Below are 26,054 nucleotides of genomic sequence, written 5' to 3'. Positions count from 1 at the left end.
CGGGCCCCGCCGCCTCCTTGCCGGGGTCCGGGGCCGGGAGCTGGGCCCGGGGAGGGGAGGTGGCTGCGGCGGCGGCAGCTCGGCGGGAGACCCCAGCCCACCGCCGGGGCCGCTCTGCCGCGGGTCCGGGAGCCAGCCGCACTTGGCGACGAGCGTTTGCGACCACAGAGTTTCGTTACAGTTGTGATATGCGTTAAATCAAATAATTAGGGGGAAAAAAAAACCCTTAAAAATCGCCAGCAATGAAATACCAATTTAAAGGGAGCGGGGGGTGGTCACTGGCCTTTCGCCCCCCAGCGCGGGACCCCGGGCTGATCCCCTTAGCAGCACCCCCTCTACTCCCCCCTCAGGCAGCAACTTCGCTCCCAGATGGGAACTCGGACCCTTCCTCCCCACCTCCGGAACAAGGTGTCTCCGCTGTCCTCTCCCCGGCCGAGCCCGCCCGCCTCTCACGCCACCGCCCCTGCTCCCGCCTCGGCCCGGCCCAGCCCGGCCCGGCCCGGCCCAGCCTCCCCCCGCCGCGCCGCCGCCGCCACGGCCTTCCCCCGGCCTCGGCCGCTTGCCGCCGCTGCTGCTCTCTGTCTCCCTCCGCCCTGGGAGCCGGGCACTATTTCTCCTCCCCCTGCCCTGTGCGCTGGGTGCCTGTGGAATGCTGCGCGCCGGGCCCGGCCGCGGCGGCAGGATACAGCCGAGCCCGCCGCTCACTATAAGAACCTCCTTGTGAGCGACGCCATTTTAAGCCTCTCGCTCGGTTCAGCGCTGGGAGCAGCAGCGGCGCTCGGGGCAAGGGGACTAATACCGACGCTCCGTACGGTCGCTACCCGGGAGGCAGCGGCGGGGGCACCGCCGTAAGCAAAGGGCCGAGCGAGGAGGAGAAGGAGGCGGCGGCGGGGGAACGAGGAAGGAAAGACGGACCGGACCGGGATCGCCCGGGCGGCAGCAGCAGCAGCCGGAGCCCGGGGGTACCCTGCGCTCTCTTCTCTCTGCCACGTTAGTGTCGCTTTCTCCGGAGGGAACTTGAGGCGAAGCCTGGACCGGGCCCCCGTTCCCCCAGCGGCCGCCGGCGCCCCGGGGCGGGTGGTGCGTCCCACGGCCGTTGGGGGGTCCAGGGTGTGCCCGGCGCCGAGGCGGGAAGGACGGGGCTGGAGGGGGGGGTGGGGGGCTCTGCCGGGGTGGGAGAGCGACGGGGGTGGGGGGCAGGAAAGGACGAGAGGGCTGGTGTTTTGGGAGGTCGGGACAGCTGCGTGGTTGCGGGAGGCGGCAGCTGCAGCTCCCGAGGTGTCTCTTGGGAGGCTCATCCTGGGGCGAGGGGCTGCCGCCCGGATCTCCGCGGGTCTCTGCTCCCGGCCGCCTTTGCAGTCGAGGCCCGAAGTACTTTCGTGCCTTCTCCCCCTCCCCCCTCCTTTTTTTGCTGTGTTTTTTTTAATTTAAGCGGTGGGGGGTGGTACTGACTCGCCGGTGGGCTGCAGACCACCGTTGGTGATAGAAGGGGGAGAGAGCAGGCGACCAGTTTATTTGTACCGAATCTGATTAACTAATCACGGTCACTATAGTCAGCGGGAGATAACTAATCTGTTGCCTTGTGGGTTTTAGCTCTCGTTTGCACACGCATTTGCTGGAGAGGTTACGCTGCTTCTGCGTGACACCGAAATGAAGCTCCCCGAGGCTGGGAGCAATCTGATTAAGTTTGTTTTTTTAACACCCCCATTACCAGAGTGTTGTAGCGAATGATTTGGGACTTGAGCAGCGTGGGGGGGCCCTCATGCTGCGAAGGGAAACACTGGCCACTTTCCGTGGCCGATTGCTCCAGCCTCCCAAACTAACGCACTTTTGAGCTGTGTGAAGCAACTTGTTGTAGAATGTATAGAGTGTTTACTTGTACTTGATTTTCCGTGGAACAAGGAGCCACAGCTGTGGGTATTTTTTTTTTTTCCCCAGAAAAGCTTATTTTGCCTCTTTGTGCACGATTAGCTACTCCTGGAGCAGCGAGGTCTCTTAAATCTAGTAAAACCTTAAATTCTTCCTTAGCTGAAACTTGGTGTAGGACTTCAGGATGCTTCTTTTTGGAGTCTCTTCCCTAAAACCTCTAGTGAAGATTATGACTTCTGGGAAGAAAGGGCATGCCATGAAGGTACTATTTGCAACTTGTGACTTTAGGAATAGTGCTGTTGGTCTTTGTAATCGGCTACTTCTTGAGCTCTTTCTCATGGAGCAGCCATTGTTCTGACACTCTGTATATTCCAGACATCTGTGGTCCTCCCATCCCCCAAAGTATGCAAGTGGTGAATGGAAAGAGGCTGGGCTGGTATGCTGAGGTCGACGGACGGAAATCAAGGAGGGGTTTTAGTAAAACAGGATCTTTATATGCTGAGCCTATAGGAAAGGCAAAGATGACAAAACTTATCCAAAAGAGTGTTGGGGTTTTTGTGATACTGAGTTCACACACACCAGGGAGCAACTTACCAATTAAGATTTTGCTTCTGAATGACAAAAAGGTACCATTACCAGGCCTTAAAAGAGCAGAAAGGGCAAAACTTACTGGTGGTGTTTGGGCTAGGTTATAATGGGAATTTCTGTTAACTGGCAGTCCAGGAACCTAATGCTAATCTTGCACTTTTAATAAAAAGGTGCTGACAGCTGCAGGGATGTGGCCACCTTGTCGATTGCCTAATGGCTTGGGTCCTATTGAAAATGAGACTGCTTAAGTGTTCAGATAAGGCTGGAAGACACTCTGAATTCAGGTGTTTGGTCTGAAGTCCTATTGAATGTCTTGCTCTTCTGGACTTGCTCTAGAGAAATGTCCTATTTACTTGGCTGTTAGTTCAGATGTTTTCTGTTTGGATATGAACTGATACGCGTGGGAATGTTCACGTTGGTCTGTGTGGGTGATCATTTCAAAGAGTCTAAGGGAGAGACAAGTAAAAACATGCTGATGGAAAGGACAATGCCATGCACAATAGCTTCTAAAAGCAAGGATTTAATACAAAGTAAAGCTTGGTTGAAAATGTCAGTTCTTCAGACGTTGTGTTACAGCCTTAGTAAGCTAAGCTTTTTCTTGCCTCAGCAATAAATATGCTGGGTTTCTTGTTTGATAGTTTGCTATGGAAGATGCCAAGTTAGTACTAGTGGCCTTCTAAACTAACTTTGCAGTATTTGGAGGGGTAGAAAAGGAAGTAGCAGTAATGAGCAGGAAACATGGCTATTGTGAGCTTCAGTCATACAAACTGGAGTCTGAATGTGCGGTGTGAAACTTGTAGATGAAGATGTTTTGCAGAAACATCATCTAGTAGGCAGACTGGTGTGCAAATCCAGCAGTAATCAAAATCACTTCTGTCGATTCATACTTAAAGCTGGTAAGGCGGGAGTTGTGGTGATCCTGTGGTTGCTCGTAGCCAGACTTGTTCTGTGACTCTGGTAGACTGCTTACCGTGGCAGGAAAATCAGGACTGACCTTACTTATCTTGAATATCATACTTCACGAAGCCTGATAACTGTGAGAAACTGTGCAGGCAGTTGGGGTTTGGCTTGTGTCTTCTCAGCAGGCATGTGTGAGCCGTGAGCCCTCTGCTTTGCGGTGACTTAGAAATGACACAGCATTAGCTTGGTGAAATTCGGCGGACTCCCTGGCAGCAAGTGTTGCATGTGACTTTTCTTGTCTCTTTAACTAAAATGATTGTCCCGGTTGGACAGGCAGGGAAGTATTGCTGGCTGGGTTTTGGAGCATGCCAATAGAGTTGGTTAGACTTGGCAACATAACCTCTGTCAGGCTACCTTATCTGGAACTTGATTCCAAGTAAATCTTATTGCATAGTCTCTGATCAGGCTTTAGCCCAAGAGGGTAATATCTTAATAGGCTTGTGTTGTGTGACTTGTGCTGTGTGGCTCATGTTGCCTCTCATGAGGAGGAAGGAGCCAGAAAAGGGATTTTCTTTTTGTGGTGGTAGGTAACCTCAAGTGCAAGGGAGAGAACAAATGGAAGTCTTACGCTGGCATTTCTGTCTGTATGGAATGTCAAATAGATATGGTGAGCAGGAGAAATGTATTACCTGTAGCTCAACCTACCCTCACGAATCTGTGAACTCTGATTTGGTGTGAAAGCCAATGTGTCCTATGCTTTTGTTGCCTTGGGAAGTATGGGTGCAGATGTTGTTTTACAGCTTTCGTTACGGAAGAACTTTATGTTGAGGTTCCAAGTTGCTGTAGGAAACAGTGTACACTGGCTGGATTAGTATTGCAGAAGTACCTGCTCTATTACTTAACACTAAACCAACACTGGAGCCTTGTTTAAGGCATAAATGAATTCCCTTAAAGATTGAAGGAGCTAATCTAGTGCTCTAGGTTGCTGCTTTGGAAGAGGTGGTATGAGCTAGCTGGATCTTACTGAGTTGGCAAATGCACAGTGTGCACTGTAAGTATATTTGCTGGAATGAGCATTTCTGCGCTGACTTACTGTGCTAAATAGACTTGTATAAATTGGAGAAGTTTGCCAACTCTGCAGCAACTGTAGCAAGTAGTTCTGTATTGTCCTGGCAACAATTCAGGTGCCCTCCAGTGGCCAGAAATCTTAACATCCTAAAGGTACTGATAAATGCTGTTGCCATGTCAGTTTGCCTTCATTAAAAAGGCGTTGAAGAAACAACTTGCTGTCTTAGACTTCATTAGCATGTTTGTTGTTTAAACGGTACTTTTTTGGAGTGTTGCTATGTCTTTCTTTAAATACGTGGTTATTCTCATAGACAAGCAGAGGCAGCCACTTTCATATTGACAAGTATTTCATTAGTGTCAGTGCAATTATGACTAATCACTCTTGTTTCTTAAACCGTGGAGACTAATGTTTAACATCCATGTTCAGGACTGGCTACATGGTTGCGGTCTAAGAAGAAACTGGATTATGGTTAGATACTTGTTTGGAGGAGAGATGATTTGCAAAATTGTTGGCTCTGTTAAGAGTGCAAATTAATGTTTTTAAGTTCTACACACAGGAGGGAGAGATACTTCTGTAATACAGTGACTATCAACCTTCATGATATACAGACCACACAACCACTAGGTATGTTTTTGAGACTCAAAACCAAGTGGGCAGGAAGCATGAGACTGGCAGTTGTTTGTTGCTTTAAGTGTGTTACAATATTTGACTTAAGTTCTCATAGGTTATCTCTACAGCCACGATGGCAGCTTGCTTTTAGTGTATGACTAGGTAAGACTAAAGGATGGTGTTTGATCCTGGCTACTCCCACAGTGACTGAAAACACTTGGTGAAAGTAGGGACACATAGACCAAAAGCTATAAAACTGAGTTTATTAGGCAAGAACTGCTGGTAAAGTGAACCTTAGAAACACTAGCTCATCCCTGAGAAAGGCAGGAATATGTGTAATGTAGATACATAGCTGTGTCCTCCAAATAAGAAAGAGATGGTAGCTTTCTAAGCTGTGATGATAATAAAACAGCTCTTAATGTTTTGCCCAGCTATGGAGATACTCAAATATAACAAATGCTGCATGAAACTCTAATAGGAAATGCTTGTTGCTGGCCAAAAGATCTCAAGAGTATAAATTCGTTGCTGAGCACAAGTGACTTAGTAACTGTTTTGAGGTTACTTACATGAGTTGGTTGTGCTTAGTTGGTCAAAACTAGACATGAGACCAATTGGGTTGATAATCTTGTTATGAACTTAATGCAAGTTCATAAACTGCCATACCAGTCCTTGAATACTGTGCTGCAAACTGCTGTCAAAGGATTGATATGCACATAAGGTGGAGATGGTTAATACTCATTGGTGTTATCAAACTGGATTTGCAACATTAGTAGTTGAAGCAGTTCCTCACATCTTAACATTTAAGATTATCATCTCTTTGGGACAGTGAAGAAGGGTTTGTAGGTACTTGGAGCCCATCTTGCCTACTGACAGATTTTAGATTTTGCTAGTGTCGCAGTATACTTGCAAGTGAAAAACTTTCAAACATGACCTGGTGATTTCTCAGTCAGCTTGAGCACAGCTGCTGCTTACAGCTCTTGCAAACAACCACCGATTTCTATAGCTAACAAACAAAAACCTAGTGCAGAAAGTGTAGCTCTTTGAGAAACATACTGTTTTGTTTGCAGATCGTGTTAGAAGTTACTGGTATACTTGCCCATGATGTTCAATATAAAGGATTGTGTTGACAGACCTTTTGCAACTCATAAATATTTCCTTTGGAAAAAGGCAAAACAATTGTGCTGTAGATCCAAACATTAACCTCTCTGAAGTGACAAGATCCAGGGCAGTGAGATTTCAGCTACTACAGTATAAGCATACTTTTAGGTAGCAAAGAGTGTGGGACTATGAAAAGGTGTGATCTTCACATTGCATAGTATGCCCACCTGTGTGACTCTGGCTGCCTTAGGCTCTGGCCAGCATCAGACATAACTCTGTAGGGCACCAGTGAGAGTCGTAAAAAATTATGGTGCTGGGTAAGTGCTGCCATTGACATATCTAGATGTCCTATCAATACTGAAGTTTCTCTAAAATGTCTGTCCTAAAGTATTGTGTGTCAAAGAGAACCTTTCTGTAATACTGCCAGCTTCATTTTTGGGGAGGCTTCCTGGCAAGTTCTAAAGTTTGAGAGTTCATTTCTTGGAATAATGTCTTGGTGAACTTTTTTTTCTAATAACTTACCTGATGTTCTTGTTCTGAATTCTCCAGATTCTCATCACTTTGTAGATCAGTTGTCTTAAGTATTTGCTGGCTGACCCTGACTGTCTGACCAATGGTAATCATTGCTTTATTGAAACTTTAAATGAGTTGTTTTGAAAAGGATAGTTAAACCTTAGTACATGTGAAGACCCTGACTAATTGCACAGGTTGTTAGTTCCTAAACGCTGTGTTCATTGCTCAAAGCCTGTGTCTCTGTGATACTCTGCCCCTGCAGCTAAAAGATCCCATCTGGCAGTGAAAGCTCCCCAAGTTTCTGATGCATCTTGCCACTGCCCAAAAGTTCAGGTAACTAAAGCTGGCCTTCAGTGGTGGATTAGAACTGCTGATGTTCTGGGTAGTGTTCTGTACTTGGGTTAGCAACACAAAATGTGGATCTTATTACACTCGGATTGTGGTCTCAACCACCCTTGAAACTTGATGAGCTGTATCGGTTGATTGTTTGGCAAATTGGTTAGAAAGTGTCATTCTTTACCAGCCTGCTGTCCATCTTGGGTGGAAGGGGAGAATAAGAGTTCTGTAGTATCAGATCCCTCCATAGTTCTTCAGTCCTAAGGGCAGTGTGAGGTGTGGTACAATGGAGCCTTGCTGCTGCGTTGTAAAGTTCTTGTGGCCCTTTCCCCTGTGCTTTATGTGTAAGGCTGCAAAGATTCAAAGATGAGCCTTGAGTTTTCTGACGTTGTAACTTGAGTCTTTCCTTTGCTGGGAATTTAAAAGAGGATTTATTCCTTAAAATATAGCTAACCCGGTATTTAAGTCAAGACTAGCAGATGCCTGCACTTCAGTTCCATTAAGCAGTTGTAATCAACTTAGAGAAGTCTAGCAAGAACAGAAATATTTGCATGCTGTTTGCTTTAGGTAATGAGCATGTGAATAGAGACTCTACTCTGTATTCTTAATTGGTCTTAAGATTGCTGAGATGACTGAGAATAGACAGATATAACACTTCATTTGATGCTATATCATAAAATAAGCTCTTAATTTTAAAAACACCTTTTAAAAGCTAGTGTAGGGAGGCTCATCAGCTTATGCTATGGAAAGGAGTTTTTTAGCTAATTTCTAAGGCAGAAGACAAAGGCTAAAAAGCCAAAACAACTGTTGTAGTGGCAAACTGGGATGCCTGAAGGAAAAAATAACCAAGTGGAAATGAGGCAGCAATAGAAGAGTGGCTGGAAGCAGAGGTGACTTGTGGTGAGCATTGGCAGATCTCCGTCTGTGCTGTCAAATACCCCCTCTTACACTTAATTCCTGGGATTATCTGAGTTAGTTTGTTACCTCTTTCAGCATGTATTAGGGATATTTAAAGCTTGGAAGTTGCAACATGTTAACCTTTGAGGTCAATAAAGCAGACCCTGTTCTGGTTTCATAATGTCCTAATGTTTGATGGGAGAAGCAGATCTTAGACTTTCAGGTCTTATTAAGAGATATTTAAAGGACAACTTGAGTGTTGTCTTATGGGTTCAGAGTTGAGTTTGTGATGTTATTAGCTAAATCTAAAATAGAACATATAGCTGTTGGCAAGGCATCTCTATATCTGCCTTTCTGCTGGCATCAGTAAAATGCATTGTCAGATGTATTCTAGCTTGGATGAACTTGAGCTGGGTGGATTATGTAGGATACTGAGTTGGTCACTGGAGCAAAGTATTCTTGCTTCATGGTTGGAGAGAATGATGTTAAGCAAATGTCACTTGAGGAAATGACCAGAGCAGTTTTGTCATGAGTTAGAGTTTATGAATGAGTTTGTTCTATTACAGCCTTGGATCAATAAGGTGAATTTCAGTGTAAGCCTGTGCTGTGGCAGGTTAAGATTACTGATAGCTCTTGGTTTCTGATAGAACTAACGAAATAGTTGAGGTTGCTACATTTTGGCACGATACTTAACTATAGTAATGCTGCTCTGTCTCTTGCTGTGGTATTTCTTCTGAGGTGGTAGAGAATGCTACAGCTGAGTGTTTCTATCATCTAACCTGAAAGTATATAGAACTCTTTAGAGCTGTGAAACTCTGGTGTCTTTTTCCTTTTAGAATTGTCTGTATGGTTTGACTTGTTTGCTTTTGTCACATACAGTGTAAGTTACTTCCACTTACTTGAGACATCTTCAGATGGCCTACAACAAGATATTTTTATGTGGTATTAAATATCAACTTGCTGAAAGCAGAAGGAAGCCTGACATTAGTATGAAAAATAAGTTTTACAGTCTGATTCTTGGTATAGATAATAAGGTAAGCTTTAACTTTACTGCCTCCAAAAATAGCCGAGTTGGGATTTCTTTGTCTTAAATAATGTGATGATTTACACCCTATGAGACAGTTTTCAGTTTCATAGTTTTTGTCCATCCAGGTAATTAAACTACTGGTGTGAGGAGGGATTGGAAAAATTGAATTTCTTAATCCAGAAGTCACTACTAGTGAGTGACTAATTTCAGTTATCAAAGCCCTCTAATGCTTGAATATAACTTCCAATTAATCAGCAGTCACTGAGACAGCGATTCATTTCAGAGTGGACAAAATGTCTTGAGGATTGCAAATGCTGCTACTTTAAGACAGAAGGTGGGAGTGCTGGCCACTGCTTTTTTTGTGGATATGGATTGTCTTTAAGGAAAACTTGTGTTTAATCCTGTGTGGTACCTTTGTACAAAAACATTGTTTAAATGCAGGTCTTCAGAGTAAAAGTCAAGCATGCTACCTGTTTCTGCTTTGAAATAAAATGTCTTCTGTTTGTGGTGTATAAAAATTCTAAACCCCAACTGCCACTACTACAGCAAATTAATAAAATCTCTTAAAATGCACAACACTAAAACTGTACTCGCAGGAATTCTTACCTACCTTACAGAAGCATCTGATACATGAAGGGCCTCCAGAATTTACCTGTGGTTGGTAGTTTAGCCCTGGCTGGGTGCCAGGTGCCCACCAAGTCATTCCATCACTCCCTGTTCTAAACTGGACAGGGCAGAGAGAAACAAAGGGCTTGCAGAGAGAGATGAGGAGAGGGAGATCAATCAGCAATTACTGTCATGGGCAAAACAAAGTCATCTTGAGGAGAAATGGTTGGATTTATTATCAATCAAAATAGAGTAGGGAAATGAGAAATAAAACCAAACCTTTAAACACTTTCCCCCATCCCTCCTCTATTCACAGGAAGGAAATGCTGCTGGGGCATGGGGATGGGAGGTTATGGTCAGTTCATCACAGCTGCTCTCTGCCTCTGCTTTCTCTCTGTGGGGAGTACTCCTTGCTTCCCCCTGCTACAGTGTGGGGTCCCTCCCTGAGGAGACAGTTCCTCACGAACTTGTCCAGTGTGAGTCCTTCCTGTGTGCTGCAGTTCATCACAATCTGCCCCAAGGTGGGTCTCATCCACAGGAGAAACAGTCCTTCAGCAACAAACTCCTCAAGCATGGGTCCCCCACAGGGTCACAGCCCTGCCAGAAAATCTGGTCCCGCATGGACTCCTGTCTCCATGGGTTCCCATGTCCTGCCATGAACCAGAACCTGCTCCAGCGTAGACTTCCCTGGGGGTCACAGCCACCCTCAGACATCCATCTACTCTGGTGTGGGGTCTTCCCCGGCCTGTGAGTGGATCCCTGCTGCACCATGGCCTCTGCCACAGGTCACAGGGGAAATCTCTCCTCTGATGCCTTGGTACCTCCTTTTCCACTGACCTTAGTGTCTATGGAGATCAGTCTGCTGCTGCAGTTCGGCATCTGCCCAGGAACTTCTTCCCCTTCTCAAATACATTAATCATAGAGGCATTGCCTCCATCACTAATTGGCTCAGCCTTGGTCAGGGGCAGGTCTGTCTCTGGCCCTGTCAGGTATAGGAGAAGCTTCTAGCAGCCCTTTGTTTAAAGAAGCCATTTGTGTAGCCCCCCTGCAACCAAAACCTGAACACACAAACCCCACCACACCTACAAAGGATACTTCACCAGAGCTCAACAGGAACTGGCTAAAAATCCTCAAAGTGGTGTTTGACATATCTGGGAGGAGTTTATCCCAGTTTGCATAAGGAATAATTAAAGTTGACACAAGAATTCTGGTGGTAAAAGTTCTTGAACTTGTTTAACGTCTGAAAATAGAAAAGCTTCCTAAATGTAGGCCTACAAGGCAAATGACAGTCCTTTTTACTTCCCAGGTTATTGTGTTTAACCCAAAACTAGAATTGTGTCAGCTAGAAAGTGAATGCACATACCCTTGATTTGTTAATTTCACAAATACCATCCTTGTTTTCATCTGTGGCTAGGCAATCTATAAATCAGTACTCAGAGTTCACCTATAACTTATTCCTCCTTCACTCCTCAAGTTGCAGTTCTCGGGCTTTCTTCAGCTTGATTAAAACTTCTGGCTCTTCTTTTAAAAGAACAGTCGTGGGCAGATGTAAACTGATTATAGGCTTTCCTGAAAAGGGATTCTTTTGAGCTTTCTATTAATCAGTTTAGTGCTATTCCTAATTCATATTAAAGGGACCATCTCAGTTGGATCATGTCTACCATTCTACGATTCTATGTCTTCATAAGACCAAAAACAGCAGTAGAAGGTTTGCCTAGTGCAAGAGTGCTTATAGCTGTAGGGTAGGTTAGCCCATAGATTGCTTCAGGAGGCAGGTCAGCCATTCCTGCCCAAAGGAGCTTAGATGCCATAAAAGCTTCTTTGTTTCCACCACTATCAGTATTGTCTTACTTAAATGATCCCACATGCCCCCCCCCCCCACCTCTCCAGGAAAAAAACAGAGTAACCTTAATTGACAGGATTTCCTGCATCTTCCACTTTAAAGCTAAGGTTAATTAGGAAGCTTCTGCTACATTAAGTTGTTGTATCTATGTTCTTGGGTCACAGGAATGAGTGCTCTAGTTACCTGGTTGGTGTTATTTGGGAACTTGTGTTGCCTGTGTGTTTTTTTCTGCTGACTTTTTTTAAAGCAGATGTAACGTTGTTGGCAGGCAGCTACCAGTTATAAAACTAGACCTGAAGGATGCTTCCAGTGACACTTTGGTAATAGTTGCAATAACTTCAGAGCACTTGGAGGAAAGCTATTTTCCAGTTATGTGATCTTAACTGCTGTAACTGTCGCATGATGGAGGTTTGCTTGTTCTATGTTAGAAAATGTGTCATTCAGCACTGATGGTTAAAGATGTGGTTGCTTGGCCTGTGCTGGATGAGACAAGACACCTGTATGAAAACATAGTCGGGAGGCCTGTTCCCTTTAAACAGGTCATGGTGACTGGATGTATCAGTTTCAACTTCTACAAGGTTTAGTAACAAGTAGCAAATAGTTTAGTAACAAATCTTTTGTTGGTTTCAAGCCAAAGATTTCTGGAGGACTTAAACTTGGACTTCCCCTCCCCTTGGTAAAGTTTATCACATCAGTCAGGTGTAATCTGAGGCTGTCTTAATGAAGAGATTTTATTAAGGTAATAACTTTAAAAGAAGGTATATTTTTTTTAATGTAATACAAGCTGCAAAAAGGAGCAGGTTTGTAGGTAAACAGACCAGTTTGGCTGACAGTGAGAATGGATTTATCTGAGAGAGGCTGTGACAGAGGTGCAAATGTATTGTGGTCTTGATATACCAGGCAGGTAAATATCATACTGATATTCACCCCTTTACGTAGGCTTTTATCACAGTTCTCACCCTCTGTAAGACAGAGAAGTAAACAATTCCCTGTATTTAACAGCTTTAGAAAGAATATTATCTAGTTCTTACTTGAGGCTGTTCAGAGTGATTGTTCAGTTTAAAGGAATACTATAGGCTTGTTGATTTCCTTAGCATGGGCCTGACTTCTCCAGAATCAGAAGTTAATACCCGTTTTATTCATCATCAAAACACTCCTCATTCATTCCTTTGAAAAACAAGAAATTAGAAGTGTCTTCTGTAGTAACTTGAAATGATTTGCTCATAAGTCTGCTAAGCTTGCAGAACTGCTTTCTCAGTCTTTTAGAATTCAAATGCAAGGCTGGGCCTGATGGCACACAAAGCCTTGAATTCCTCTTCATATGAGGAACTTCTTGATATTTTAAAGCCCATCCTCCATTTAAACCCAAAGCCGATTCTGCTTGCTGAGCAAGTGGATGGTATCGTGAGGGAGGAGGACACTGTTAAAAAGTTCCCAGTCCCATAACTCCTGGCAGTACATCCATATGAACTTGTGTATAACTTGGCATTTATCAGATTTCAGACTTGACTTCTGACTAGCAGGTAGTCTTTATAAAACCAGTGAGGTTTATGGGAGCTTGCTGTTGTGTTGAAGTTTGTTTGTAAAGTATGCTGAGGCCTCCTGCTCTTCCTGATGTATTGCTGACCTTGACAACATAATGCCAGTAGTCGTGTGTTCTCAAATAAATTGGAATAGGAGCTTGATTTAAAGGAGCTGCTATATGCTGCATGGTTGAAGACTACAAGCTTAATTATCCTAGCAGGATTTTGGGTTGTTTTTTTTTGTTCCAGTCTCCCACTGCCTCACCCCCTCCCCACATGTGTTGACCTGGTTTCTGTCAGGAAAAGAACAGCACAGACATTTGTACCTAGTCTGGGGTTGTTGCTGCTTTTGCAAGTGTGGTGTTTAGCCTTGTCAGTGACACACAGGAAGAACAAAGTCAGCAGCTTGTCTGCACTCAGTTTTTACCAGCTTGTAAAACGAGAAGAGAATGGAAAGGAAACTATGGGAGAATGTTCAGTTAAAGAAACCTTGAAAATCAACAGAATGTACCCCTTTTCCCTGGCTGCCTTTGGTCTGCAGTTATTTTGAACTCTTAGGATTAAACCCAGTTTCCCATCTAAATTGACAAATACTCCCTGGAATTGCTGGAGGGTCACAGGTGTGCGAAACACAGACTGGGATGTTGGAAACTTTTTGATGCAGCTGTCAGCCTGATCCGAGGTCAGTGTTCCAAGGACTGAATATCTGATTGATACTGTAGTTCTGAACACTTAATCAAGTATTCTTCATTGCTGTTTTGTACATGTTCTTCAGCTGTATTTTGGAGTCATATTGGAGTTCGGTGGCTAGCCTGGTCTGTTGGAAGCTACTCTTCTGATTTCTTCAGACTGCTGAAATGAGAACAACCATTTCAGAGTGCAGTTGCTGTAGCCAGCCACCTTCATTTGTGCAGAATTCAACGGTGGAAGGAAGTGATAAATGTTGTTCCAAAACCCTGGATTGGATAGTTGAATCTGAGATGATAGTAAAAATCTCAAAGCACAGTCAGCCCTACTGGTATATTAACTTCAGACCAAGTTTGGGGATCATTTTTATTAGCAGACTCCTGATAGGATTGGATGGGAAAGGTTACAATAAAAATAGATCTTCTTTTGTGCTAAGCATATTGTGAATTGAGCACAGCAGCTAGATCTTGCCCAGTTTTCTATCAGTCATGTCACATCTGATTTAGTGAGAACTATGAGGAACAAAGATAAAAGTGAATGTAATAGTGCTGTTCCACTTCTTTCTGTTTGGAGGGTGTTAGTGGGGCTGAAAAATAATGCATAAGACCTGCAGGAATCTATCAAGCTTTTGTTCTTCCTCCAGTGTAAGGACTTGGGGGAATTTTTTTGTGTGTTCACGGTGAACTGACATCATGACTTAGTTTTTCCTTCCCCTTACCACTGCTACTCCCAAACTCGCATGTTGGAAGGATCCAGTGTTCAAGGGAGTGGAAAATATGGTTGGAATTTCAGTGCATCCTCCATGCAGATGGTGAGAAGCAGACTCTCAGTTGCCTTTAGTCTCTTCTAGGCTGTGGAGCAGGACCGGTGTAGGGACCTTAGAGTCTCTAGCTGCATACTTGTACTCTAGCTTACAGGTATTTGCTGTATGTTGTGTTATGTCTTGAACCATCTCAGTGCTGCTTATCTGCTGCAGATGCAGATCTGCTCTCCATTTGAAAAGAGCCAGGGAAAGGTTGCTGACAAAAGTTGTGAGAGTGCAGAGTCAGGACAAAAGGCACTGGCATTTGTACAGCAAAGTGATGAGACTGCCCAGGAGCTGCTGGAGTGTGCTGGCAGCTGGCTCAGACAGTGAAACATAAGCTTGCCTCATAGTTGCCTAACCTATTCAGTGAGACTGTTAAAACTGCAGGCCTGTCTTCTATTTAATTAGGATTTTTCTAAAAGGTACTCCTGAAGGAAGCTCTTAGGCTGGGAAATCTGTCTTTACCACCAACACAGCGCCAAATGGACTTTGCTCTCCTGACACAGTCCTGCAAACCCGTCCTTTAAAGAGATTAGTGTCTTGCCTTTATTTCATTGTCTAGGAATGTTTTGATCAGCACAGTGCTAACACCTAACTGGCTTGTTTAAAGCTGATTGCTGGAAGAGATGGTTTTGCTCTCTGCACCAGTTAGTTGCCACTACAAATGTTTCTACTTGGCGAGCTCCCAGAGTAGGCTGTCACCAGCTCACTCTGTGCTGAAAACAGTGTTGGACTCGGAGGGGGAAGGGGAGCAAATGAAATCAAAATATGACAACTTTGAGTGACCTGTTGTGAAGCTTTAGCCTCACGTTTCTCTTTCTGTGTTACTGAAGAGACAGCTTCAGATTTATGGTACAAATACTTCCATACTGTGTGGTGATATCAAATGGAGGTGCATACTGAAGATTTTGATAGGACATTTGATCATATTTCAGCCTCCTGCCCCCAATTATCTTGGCTTTGTGTGTGGAGGAAAAAAAAAGGTGAATTTGGAGACTTAACGTGTGTGACTAAAGGAGAGCAGCATTTGTCGATGAGGCTGATTCAGTTCTCAGCTTAACTTCAAGGAGGAGTATTTTGTGTAGGAAGAAACCTTTCTTCTTGTGGTATGAGAAAGGAGTAAAGGAAGAGGTTCGGTTATAAGCCTTTAGGTAGTCTTTGTAGCACTGAAATAACAGCAGCTTGCCTTAAATGGCCCACAGAAATAAATCCATGTTGTGACCCTGTATCAAATGGTTTTGCTAGTATCTTAAAAGGGGCTGTCTGTGAGGGAAATGAGGGAGACTGATACCTTGCCCATGCCTTTCGACATAGGCGAGCTGTGGAATGTAATGTCTGGACTTCATCCTGTGTAGGAATAGAGAAGTGAAAAATGGCCCTACTACGGTATGTCTTCAGTTCTTTTTCTCTTGTGGCTATAAGAGGAGATTATCTTGCACGTAGTCTGCCAGAAAAAGTCAGGGTGATAGATCTCACTCTTTGGCATCTCTGTCCATGGGGGTTTGTTAATTAGCACTTGAATATTCTCACTGCAGTAACGAAATGGTAAGATGTGTGAAGTCCTAGTTTGCAATTCTGATGCTCTAATATGAAATCCTGTCTTACTAGCTCTGATTAGTGTTTAATAAGTTCTAACCTTCCTCTTTTTCAGGGTCTCTGAAAGGTAGCAGGAAAGAGTTCTGGGAGCACAACAAGGAACATGGCAACCCAAGGTATATAACACATTCCCATTTCTGTTGTTAGAATCCAGTGGCTCTAATAAAGAGCAGTTAAACTGCCTCTTTACTTCTCTTTGTTAACCTTTAAGTCACCTGGATTGAATAATATCTGCTCTACAACAGTAATTAATACCTTACACTGAAACTCAAACCTGCAAACACATTTGTCCTTGTAAGCATTTTGGGTCCTTTAAGCAGAGTCAAGTACAAAATCATAGTGTGTGGACACACTCCTTTAGACAGTCTCAACAGCAGTGATTGCTCTGCCTCTTAGTCAGGTTTATAGATGTTTGCAGTGGTTCAGCATAAAGCCTCAGTTTTAAACTGCTGCCTGGCTCACGGTGCTGCCTCTGCTGGGTTGAAGTAGTTGTTTGTAATGGGTTGGTTTTGTTTGAATTCTGTGCCATTTCTTGAAGAATTAAAACGTGCTGGAGTAATTGAACCAAAGCTAAGTGTGCACTGATGGTCTCTTACAGCTGACTTGATGGAGTTGGACATGGCAATGGAGCCAGACAGAAAAGCAGCAGTCAGCCATTGGCAGCAACAATCCTATCTGGACTCTGGTATCCATTCCGGTGCCACAACCACCGCTCCCTCCTTGAGTGGCAAAGGAAACCCTGAAGAGGAAGATGTGGACACGACACAAGTGCTGTACGAGTGGGAGCAGGGATTCTCTCAGTCCTTTACCCAGGAGCAAGTTGCTGGTAAGGCTGTTTGTATTACACTGTTTGCTTAGACACACAGCTTTTGGTACAGAGACCTAAATGCTGAATTATTACCAGTGTAGAAGACTGGTGTGAGGTAACTTACCTTGTTTTTCAGATATTGATGGCCAGTACGCAATGACTAGAGCTCAGAGAGTGCGTGCAGCCATGTTTCCTGAAACGCTGGATGAAGGAATGCAAATCCCATCCACGCAATTCGATGCTGCTCACCCAACCAACGTGCAGCGCCTGGCTGAGCCATCCCAGATGTTAAAACACGCTGTCGTTAATTTGATAAACTACCAAGACGACGCCGAACTTGCGACTCGTGCAATCCCAGAACTGACCAAACTGTTGAATGATGAGGACCAGGTAAGCATTCTCTTTGCCTCAGCGTTAGCCTGCTTGTAGGGCTTCTTCAACGACCTTGAAACTAAAAGCTTTCTTGGCCTGTTTCTGCAGGTGGTGGTGAACAAGGCTGCAGTTATGGTTCATCAGTTATCCAAAAAGGAAGCGTCTCGCCATGCCATTATGAGATCTCCTCAGATGGTGTCTGCCATCGTACGTACCATGCAGAACACAAACGACGTGGAGACAGCCCGTTGCACTGCAGGCACGCTACACAACCTCTCACATCACCGTGAGGGCTTGTTGGCCATCTTCAAATCCGGAGGCATCCCTGCCTTGGTTAAAATGCTCGGGTATGTGCACTGCTAAAACGCTACTCGTGTTTCTCAGTACTGATGGGGGCCAGGTACTCACAAGTTTTGTTTCCCTCTCTAGGTCCCCAGTGGACTCTGTGCTGTTCTATGCCATTACGACTCTTCACAATCTCCTGCTACATCAGGAAGGAGCCAAGATGGCTGTGCGTCTGGCTGGCGGGCTGCAGAAAATGGTTGCCTTGCTCAACAAGACAAACGTCAAATTCTTGGCCATCACAACGGACTGCCTGCAGATATTAGCCTATGGCAATCAAGAAAGCAAGGTAAGGGTCTCTGCTATTGGAGCACTTAAGTGCAAACTGACTTCCTGTGTACTGACCTCCTCTCTTGAGCCCCCTTGGACTTCTACCAGTCAGTCCTGACTTTGCAAGAGATGAGGGAGGCGGGTATTACTTTGCCATGAGACTCCATGAGGCTGCAGACCACAGCAGCAGATGTGAAAAGTATTTGAGAGACCTGTGCCTTGTGATGGCCGTAAGCCAGCAACACTTGCTACCTGCTGGTGTACACAGGAACTGACAGGTGTTACTTTGGCTGTCTTTCAGCTGATTATTCTGGCAAGCGGTGGACCCCAGGCTCTAGTGAACATAATGAGGACCTACACTTATGAGAAACTATTGTGGACCACAAGTAGGGTGCTGAAGGTGTTGTCAGTCTGCTCCAGCAACAAACCTGCAATTGTTGAGGCTGGTAAGTACTCTGTACCCGTGGAAACTTCCCACACAAGAATAGAAACTGCCAGCACCAAGAACTGAACTTGGGTTGGTCCTTCAGTCCATAACCAATTTTGGAAGCCTTTAGTATAGAGAAGTATAAAAGAAGTATAAAAAGTGAGTCCACTCTGCTCTTAGCTGGGTTAGTGTCTGAGCATTGTCAGAATGATCCCCTTTATGCGTATGTTTAAAAGACTCGGTGTCACAAAGAGAATCTTCTGTGTGATATGAAGGGCTAGGGCTGAGCCATATTGTGATACTAACGCCATGAAAGACCCAGTAGCCTGCAAGAGATGCACTCAGGCTTAAGGAGGAGAAAGACCTGACTGTGCACCAGATGAGCATGTGAGTAATGGTATCAATTCTGTACTGTGTCCTAGGTGGGATGCAGGCTCTGGGACTCCACCTCACAGATCCAAGCCAGCGTCTTGTCCAGAACTGTCTCTGGACTCTGAGAAATCTGTCAGATGCTGCAACAAAGCAGGTAAATGGTTGTTCTAAGAGATCAGGATCAAAAGCCAACATAGCAGAAGAGAGGGAGTAATTTTTTCTTCCTTCTCTTTGCAGGAGGGCATGGAAGGCCTTCTAGGAACTCTGGTTCAGCTCTTAGGATCAGATGATATTAACGTCGTGACTTGTGCTGCTGGCATCCTTTCTAACCTTACCTGCAACAATTATAAGAACAAGATGATGGTGTGCCAGGTTGGTGGCATCGAGGCTCTGGTGCGCACGGTTCTTCGGGCTGGAGACAGGGAGGACATCACAGAGCCCGCCATCTGCGCACTGCGTCACCTCACCAGCAGGCACCAAGAGGCCGAGATGGCCCAGAACGCCGTCCGTCTGCACTACGGGCTGCCCGTGGTGGTGAAGCTGCTGCACCCGCCCTCGCACTGGCCTTTGATCAAGGTGAGGAATGCTCAGCAGCCCGCACACTGCGGCTTTCCAAGGCTGGGAACGTGCCGTTGGTTCCAAGCTGCTGGGGAAGGTTGCTCCGATCGAGCGAGTTGGTGTTGTCTCATAGAGATTTAAGCATTTGAGATCAACTGATTAAAAGTGTGTATGAGGGAGCACACACATCACCCCCTTCCCTTGTCTCTCCCCTGCAGGCGACGGTGGGTTTGATCCGCAACCTGGCGCTGTGTCCCGCCAACCACGCGCCGCTGCGCGAGCAGGGAGCCATCCCGCGCCTCGTGCAGCTGCTGGTGAGGGCGCACCAGGACACCCAGCGGCGCACCTCCATGGGGGGAACGCAGCAGCAGTTCGTGGTGAGTCAACTGACCTCTGAAACCTGTCTCCCCGTGCCTTTGCCACTGCCTCGGCCACGTGGGGTTTGGTCTGAGTAGCTGCTCACTTCTCATTTGCTTAAATTCACGTTGGCAGTCATGAAGTTTTTCTTGAGTCAACAAGAATGCCAAAACCTTGGTGCTTATTTTACTGAGAACCTATTGGGTGTTTAATTCTCTTAACAGATGACAGAAATTGTGGTTTTGCTTGCTCTGGCAAGGCAAGTAGTTCTCTCCTAGGAAGCCAGAACTGCCTCTTCCTCCTCAGCAGCATAGGGTTAAGGATGCTCTTGCAGGTCAGCAGCTGGGCACTAGGCAGCTGCTTGCCCATGCCACAGCCCAGGGGATGGGGAGGAGAATCAGGGAGAAACAACACAAAGCTCATGGGTTGATATAAAAACAGTTTAATAACTAAATTGAAATGAAATGTGATAATACCACTAATAATATAGTAATGAAAAGAAAGAGAAATAAAACCCAAGGAAAACAGAAAACCAAACCCAAGTGCTGCCCAGTGCAGTTGCTCACCACTCTCTGATGCCTCAGCAGTGATCAGCCCCTCCCCAACCACTCCCCCAGTTTCTGTACTGGCTGTGATGTTCCATGGTTTGGAATAGCCCTGGGGCTAGTTGGGGTCAGCTGTCCTGGCTGTGCTCCCTCCCAGCTCCTTGTGCCCCTGCAGCCTCCTGACTGGCAGGGCAGGGTGAGTAGCAGAAGAGGCCTTGATGCTGTGCACCACTGCTCAGCAGTAACCAAAACACCCTTGTGTTAGCAACAGTGTTCTCAGCACAAACCCAAAACACAGCCCTGTACCAGCTGCTGGGAAGGAAGTTAACTCTATCCCAGACAAAATCAGGACATGTGCATTTTCAAGCATGCTTAAACTGTAAAAGTACTGAGAACTTGTACAGGCTCCATAATTGTTACCTGTTTAGGTACCAAGTCAGTGTGGCAAGATGAGTCTCAGCAAAGGGAAGTTGCCCTGGGATGGGCAGCAGAAGCAGTACCTCCTGGTATAGGAGCGCAGTTAGTGACTTGCAGGCAGGAAGGGGCCTCTGTTACTGATAGGCACTGGTTCAGATTTAGTAAACTGCCAAGCTAATGTATTTGAAGAGAAAGAGCCAGTGTTGTCAGACATGAATTTCATCATGAATGGAAATCAAAATGGAAACACTGGGAGGAGTTCCATGGAGGTGCTTCACTTACTGAATTTAGCTGGGTAAACTGGGCCAGCTCCCGGCAGGGCTGGTAAATCTGAATGCCTGCAGCAGATGGTGGATATGGCTGGGGGAGAGGGGTACATGTAGGGAGCAAGTTTGGTTGATTGTTGACAAAAATGCTGATCATAGTTTTGACAGTCACTTTAGAAGACAGCAGGCATTACCTCAACTCATTTCTCTCCCCAACCAGGAGGGTGTGCGTATGGAAGAAATCGTCGAGGGCTGCACTGGAGCCCTGCATATTCTTGCACGTGATGTTCATAATCGAATCGTAATCAGGGGTCTAAATACCATTCCACTGTTTGTGCAGGTAAGCAAGAGCTGTAGGACATTCTGGGAAAAGTAGTAAACTGGCTCTCAGGCTGCTGGGGTAGAACTGCTCAGTCAGCTTGTGCCAGAGAGCTCGTTTCAAGGAGAAGAGCTTAAGAAACCCTTGTGTTTTGGTTGCAGTTGTTGTATTCTCCCATTGAGAATATCCAGAGAGTAGCTGCAGGGGTACTGTGTGAGCTGGCTCAAGACAAGGAAGCAGCTGAGGCGATTGAAGCTGAAGGTGCAACTGCGCCTTTAACAGAACTGCTTCATTCGAGGAACGAGGGTGTCGGTAAGTTGAGCTTTAAAGATACTTTTCCAAAGCAGGTTTGAAACCTTGCTGGGAGATTTTGAACCTCTACTAAAATCACACTTCTTTCCGTAGCAACATACGCAGCTGCAGTGCTGTTCAGAATGTCTGAGGACAAACCCCAGGACTACAAGAAACGGCTCTCGGTTGAGTTGACAAGCTCTCTGTTCCGGACTGAGCCCATGGCTTGGAACGAGGTGAGTCCTCTCTTCCATATCCATGGCTCTTGGGGAGACCTTAGATGTCATCAGTGATACAGGCCTGGCTTTACACAAGGCTGTGCCTTCTCCTGCATCTTCAGGTTCAGTGGCCCTGTGGCAAGCAGCTGCCTCTTCCTCTGCCAATAAGCTGAGTCCTTCTCTCCTGCTGCTGAAGCTTGTAATTCATGTTATGTTTGTCAGTGTGCAAAGCTGTACAGAACTGTTGTGCTGCTTGTCACAGCCTACTGAACTCTGAATGCAAAACCTGAGGCATGGGGGACTGGAGGGAAGCATAATCATAAAATATACCCTGTGAGGCTTCAGTCCAGCAAACAATGGATGATCTTCAGGGTGGGGATGCAACTTGTGGTCTCCATCTTCCCTCAGTCTTAAAACTGAGGAGCCCAGCTTGTCTTGGATGTATTCAATAAATAAAGGGCAGTAGCCCTTGATTTGTACTATTGCAGTGCTTACAGATTTTAGGAAAACAGAAGTGTATCCACCACAGTCCTGTGGGGGTGGGGGGAAGCTGAAGTGGAATACGTCTTTGAGATGAGAGCTATGGCATTGCAGCGCAGGCAGGAAATGCCGCGCTAACTGCACAGACCGGGAGGGCTCCCTTCAGAACTTGTCAGAGCTCTCTTGCTTGCTTGGGAATCCCCGGGCAGCAGCCTTGCAGGAGCTGGGAAGGCATCCCCGAGGAACAGTGCTCCCAGACCTTGCCCCATCTGTGTCACCCCCCAGGGAACCCTCTTTGCAGTGCTCTCTGGATTCCCATGCCTAAACCTGGCCGTTAGTGGCTGCGGACACTGGGGTAAAAAGGCGCTTGGTCTTATCAGAAGTGCTGCAGTTGCTAAAAGGGGACCCGGGGCAAGCGTCAGAACTTGTTAAGTGCTGAGTTACCAGTGCTGGGCCCAGAAAGCTGACAGTAACACCATTGTTGTGACTTTGTGTGTCCATCTAGACGGCAGATCTTGGCCTCGACATCGGTGCCCAGGGAGAACCTCTTGGATACCGCCCAGACGGTACGTCTCAGCCCTTTCACTAAACTTAAGTTGGATGAAGTCAAGTCAGAGATTTGAAAGGAGAACTGTAAATGAGTGAAGAGTGAATTGCTCTTCAGCAAAATATTGCAAAACTGGCAGGCACAGAGGCAACTGCCAGTTCATATAACCGGTTTCTGCAGTCCCAGGGACAGCACTGACACCGGAGCCCTACACGTGGGCAAAACCGGTGTCTCCTGTGTTGAGACTTGCCAGGGGGACAGTCTCCCCCTGAGCTGCTGCTTCCAGAAATCTTTTACATTCTTTGCAAACAGACTTGACAATTCCAATAGTGTGGGGTTTTTTGTTTAAAGCACACAAGCTGGTCTGGAATGTGTTAGCCTGTAAGCGTGCGTAGTCTCCAACGCAAGCCTATCCCTAAGGAGTCTAAGCTATTTTTGACTAGTCCCTCAGAAGCAAGCCTACAGTCTCAGAGCCTGGTGTTGCTGCAGTACTGTTGGATTGTAGTATGGTGGATTGTGCAGACTAATGGCTTGGCTGGAATCTGCTCGTGCTTCTGACTGCAGTGTGCTTTGCCTGCAGAATCCTCCCGGAAGGCTGTTTCCAACCACGGAATAGCCATTAAGGGCAGGCAACAGATGGTTTTGAACTTGGCTGAAGTAGAAAAACAAGTAGATGGCTACCACGATCTTCTCACACACTGATACTTGCAGCTTCTGAGGCATCTAACATCTGTTAACATTATGCTTTTTTTCCCTCTGCCACCTTTAACTTTCTTAGATCCTAGCTACCGTTCTTTCCACTCTGGCGGATACGGTCAGGATGCCTTGGGTATGGACCCTATGATGGAACATGAAATGGGTGGCCACCACCCTGGTGCTGACTACCCAGTTGATGGTCTGCCAGATCTTGGCCATGCCCAGGACCTTATGGATGGGCTGCCTCCAGGTGACAGTAATCAGTTGGCCTGGTTCGATACTGACCTGTAAATCATCCTTTAGGTAAGAAGCTCCCACCTTGAATTTCAAACCAAAACAAGGAAAAAAAAAAAGATTTAAAGAAATTTAAAGTATTTAAAAGAGCTGCCTGGAGTGAGGAGTTGGTTGGCAGGGAGGGATTGGCTCTGCTGGGTCCCACGTGAGCAGTGCGCTCCAGACTGACTCCTGCCGTGCCGCGTGGAAGTCATTAACTGTAACGCCTGGCGCAGCGGCTTCCTGCAGCCTCAGTGTGTTCTGACACCTGCCCTGGGCTCTGCAACTCTCACACCTGTTTGTTTTCTCTCTGCAGCTGTATCATCTGAGTGAACTTGCATCGATTGGCCTGTAGAGTTGCTGAGAGGGCTCGAGGGGTGGGCTAGTATCTCAGAAAGTGCCTGACACACTAACCAAGCTGAGTTTCCTATGGGAACAATTGAAGTAAACTTTTTGTTCTGGTCCTTTTTGGTCGAGGAGTAATAATACAAATGGATTTGGGGAGTGATTCGAGAACCGAAGAATGCACAAGAATGAATTGCAAGATGGAATTTATCAAACCCTAGCCTTGCTTGTTAAAAATCTATTATTTTTTTTAACTCTCTGTAATGGTACTGACCTTTGCTTGCTTTGGAAGTAGCCTCTTTCTTTTTTGCAGTAACTGTTGTTAGGTTTGTTTTTGTTTCTTCTTTTTTTTTTAAAGTCTCTCGTAGTATTAAGTTATAGTGACTATGCTCCAGCAGTTTCTGATTTTTAAGGATTGAGTAAAGGTGTAGAACACTAATTCATAACCGCTCTAACTGTATCCTGACAAAGTGTAACATTGTGTAGCCTTTTTGTATAAAAAAAAACTAGACAAATAGAAATGGTCCAATTAGTTTCCTTTTTAATATGCTTAAAATAAGCAGGTGGATCTATTTCATGTTTTTGATCAAAAAACTTTATCTGGGATATGTCTGGGTAGGGGCCAGTAAGAACTGTTTATTTGGAACCTTGTATTGGACAGTTTACCAGTTGCCTTTTATCCCAAAGTTATTGTAGCCTGCTGTGATACAGATGCTTCATGAGAAAAATGCAGTTATAAAATGGTTCAAAATTAAAGTAAACTTTTAATTCACTCTGTGTCAAATTATTTCAGATCATTAACTCTTTTCTCACCTGTCAACAAGTTGGCCACATCTTGTCCTGGAATTGCAAAAGAACTTTGCAGTACTGCAGGGAGGGAAGCTGGGAACCACTCCCTCTGCCATTGCACCAAGGAATAGTTAAGCTGTAGAGCCCTGAGTCCTAAGGACAAAACATTCTTCAAGTTGACCCTCTGAGGCTGTGTTCTGGGGCTGCTCCCAGGGCAAGTCCAGCCAGGTGGGAAGCAACGACACGTGGGGCCTGCTCTGCCCACCAACAGACAGTGAGAGCAGCACATGGCTGCAGCTCTGCACCAGCATCAGAGGAAGGATCCTTGGCTTACAAAGTGGCAGCTAGGTCAGTAGCTCAAATCCCTGTTCAGGTGTCTTCAGTGGCTGTGTGACAGGACCTGTGTGTCCCCGAGGTGAGGGACCAGGGGGGTGGGAGCTGGGGAAATGTGTGCAGCCTGGCATGGCTCTGTCTGCTGCAAAGGATCACACCTCAAGTTGGGAGCTGAAATGATGGGAGCTGGATAAAACTACAGCCCCTGGCCCCTCGACTTGCAGAGCAAAGGCACAACTGCAGAGGGATGAGTCTCACCTGCTACTTCAGCCTTGTCCCTCTCAGCCAGCCACACTCCGTCTGGGAGACCTTTCCTATAAACCACTATCAAATAACAGCCATTTCTAGCCACTCCAGCTCTAATCCCAGCTCTTAAGCTGTGAAACAGTGATATGTAAAGTAATGTATGAAAATCATTCCTGTAAAAAATACAAGGTGAAGGGGTTTGTTTACCTGGGGGGTGGCTGTGCCTGCCCTGGAGAGAGGGGCTGTCCAAGCACAGGTGGCAGGGGCAGCAGAACAGGCAGTTCCTGCTTGGAAAGAGGAAAGCTCCAGAGGAAGTGGTTACAGTCCTAGACTTGACCATGCTGGGCTGGCTCTAGGCACTTGGGGAGAAGAAGGATTTCATTCTTCATGCCCTGTAGCATCTGGCTGTAGAGGACACTGCCTCAAGTATCGGCTCTTACTGGGGAGAAATAACCAGCAGCCAGGCACATCCTCTCAAAGAGGAGTTCCAGCAGGAGTGTTGGCATGGGAGAACATGCCACCACTGCAGCTTAGGCTGTGCTAGGCAACACACACACAAACAGCACATGCTACTAGGCAAAACGCAGATAAAATCTATCCGATGCACATGCCCCACAGACACCCAACCTCAGTGTGAGCACAGGGCCAGTTCTGGCTCTGCCAGATGAGGAAAACCAGCTTGATAAAAAGGTCTGGTGCCAGTTATTGGCATGAAGTGACCTTTTTAAGAACACCTGGGCCAAAAGAGAAACATTTCTAACAGCAGCTTGGAAACAGTGAAACACTATATTGAGGGAGAAAAAAATATACTATTTAT

General features: G+C 45.9%; 1 protein-coding gene across 2 annotated transcripts; it reads left to right on the top strand.

The window, feature by feature from the left end:
- The first annotated feature begins 679 nt into the window (after window positions 1-679).
- Window positions 680-24,641, top strand: CTNNB1 (catenin beta 1). 2 transcript variants are annotated; one of them, XM_061996398.1, is made up of 16 exons: window positions 681-990; window positions 16,022-16,082; window positions 16,565-16,792; window positions 16,911-17,164; window positions 17,255-17,493; window positions 17,576-17,777; window positions 18,060-18,204; window positions 18,608-18,711; window positions 18,795-19,133; window positions 19,334-19,492; window positions 20,921-21,040; window positions 21,181-21,331; window positions 21,425-21,546; window positions 22,514-22,574; window positions 23,334-23,554; window positions 23,841-24,641. In XM_061996398.1, exons 2-15 carry the CDS (start codon window positions 16,070-16,072, stop codon window positions 23,540-23,542), a joined length of 2,346 nt encoding a protein of 781 aa, XP_061852382.1. In that variant the 5' UTR covers window positions 681-990; window positions 16,022-16,069; the 3' UTR covers window positions 23,543-23,554; window positions 23,841-24,641. The 2 variants fall into 2 exon arrangements, with proteins under 2 accessions (XP_061852383.1, XP_061852382.1); XM_061996399.1 differs by lacking the exon at window positions 23,334-23,554 and having other exon boundaries at window positions 680-990.
- The last annotated feature ends 1,413 nt before the right edge of the window (window positions 24,642-26,054 follow it).

The sequence above is a fragment of the Colius striatus genome, chromosome 5, assembly GCF_028858725.1.
Source record: "Colius striatus isolate bColStr4 chromosome 5, bColStr4.1.hap1, whole genome shotgun sequence".
NCBI classification, from domain to species: Eukaryota; Metazoa; Chordata; class Aves; order Coliiformes; family Coliidae; genus Colius; species Colius striatus.
Note: the sequence above shows the minus strand (reverse complement) of the source record. Positions and strands in the feature narration are given on the sequence as shown.

Bases quoted from the DNA above. Each gene is read 5' to 3' on its own strand.
- CTNNB1 (XM_061996398.1), top strand. The intron at 17,494-17,575 runs GTATGTGCACTG...TTCCCTCTCTAG, and splicing joins GCCTTGGTTAAAATGCTCGG to GTCCCCAGTGGACTCTGTGC. The intron at 19,134-19,333 runs GTGAGGAATGCT...TCTCCCCTGCAG, and splicing joins CGCACTGGCCTTTGATCAAG to GCGACGGTGGGTTTGATCCG.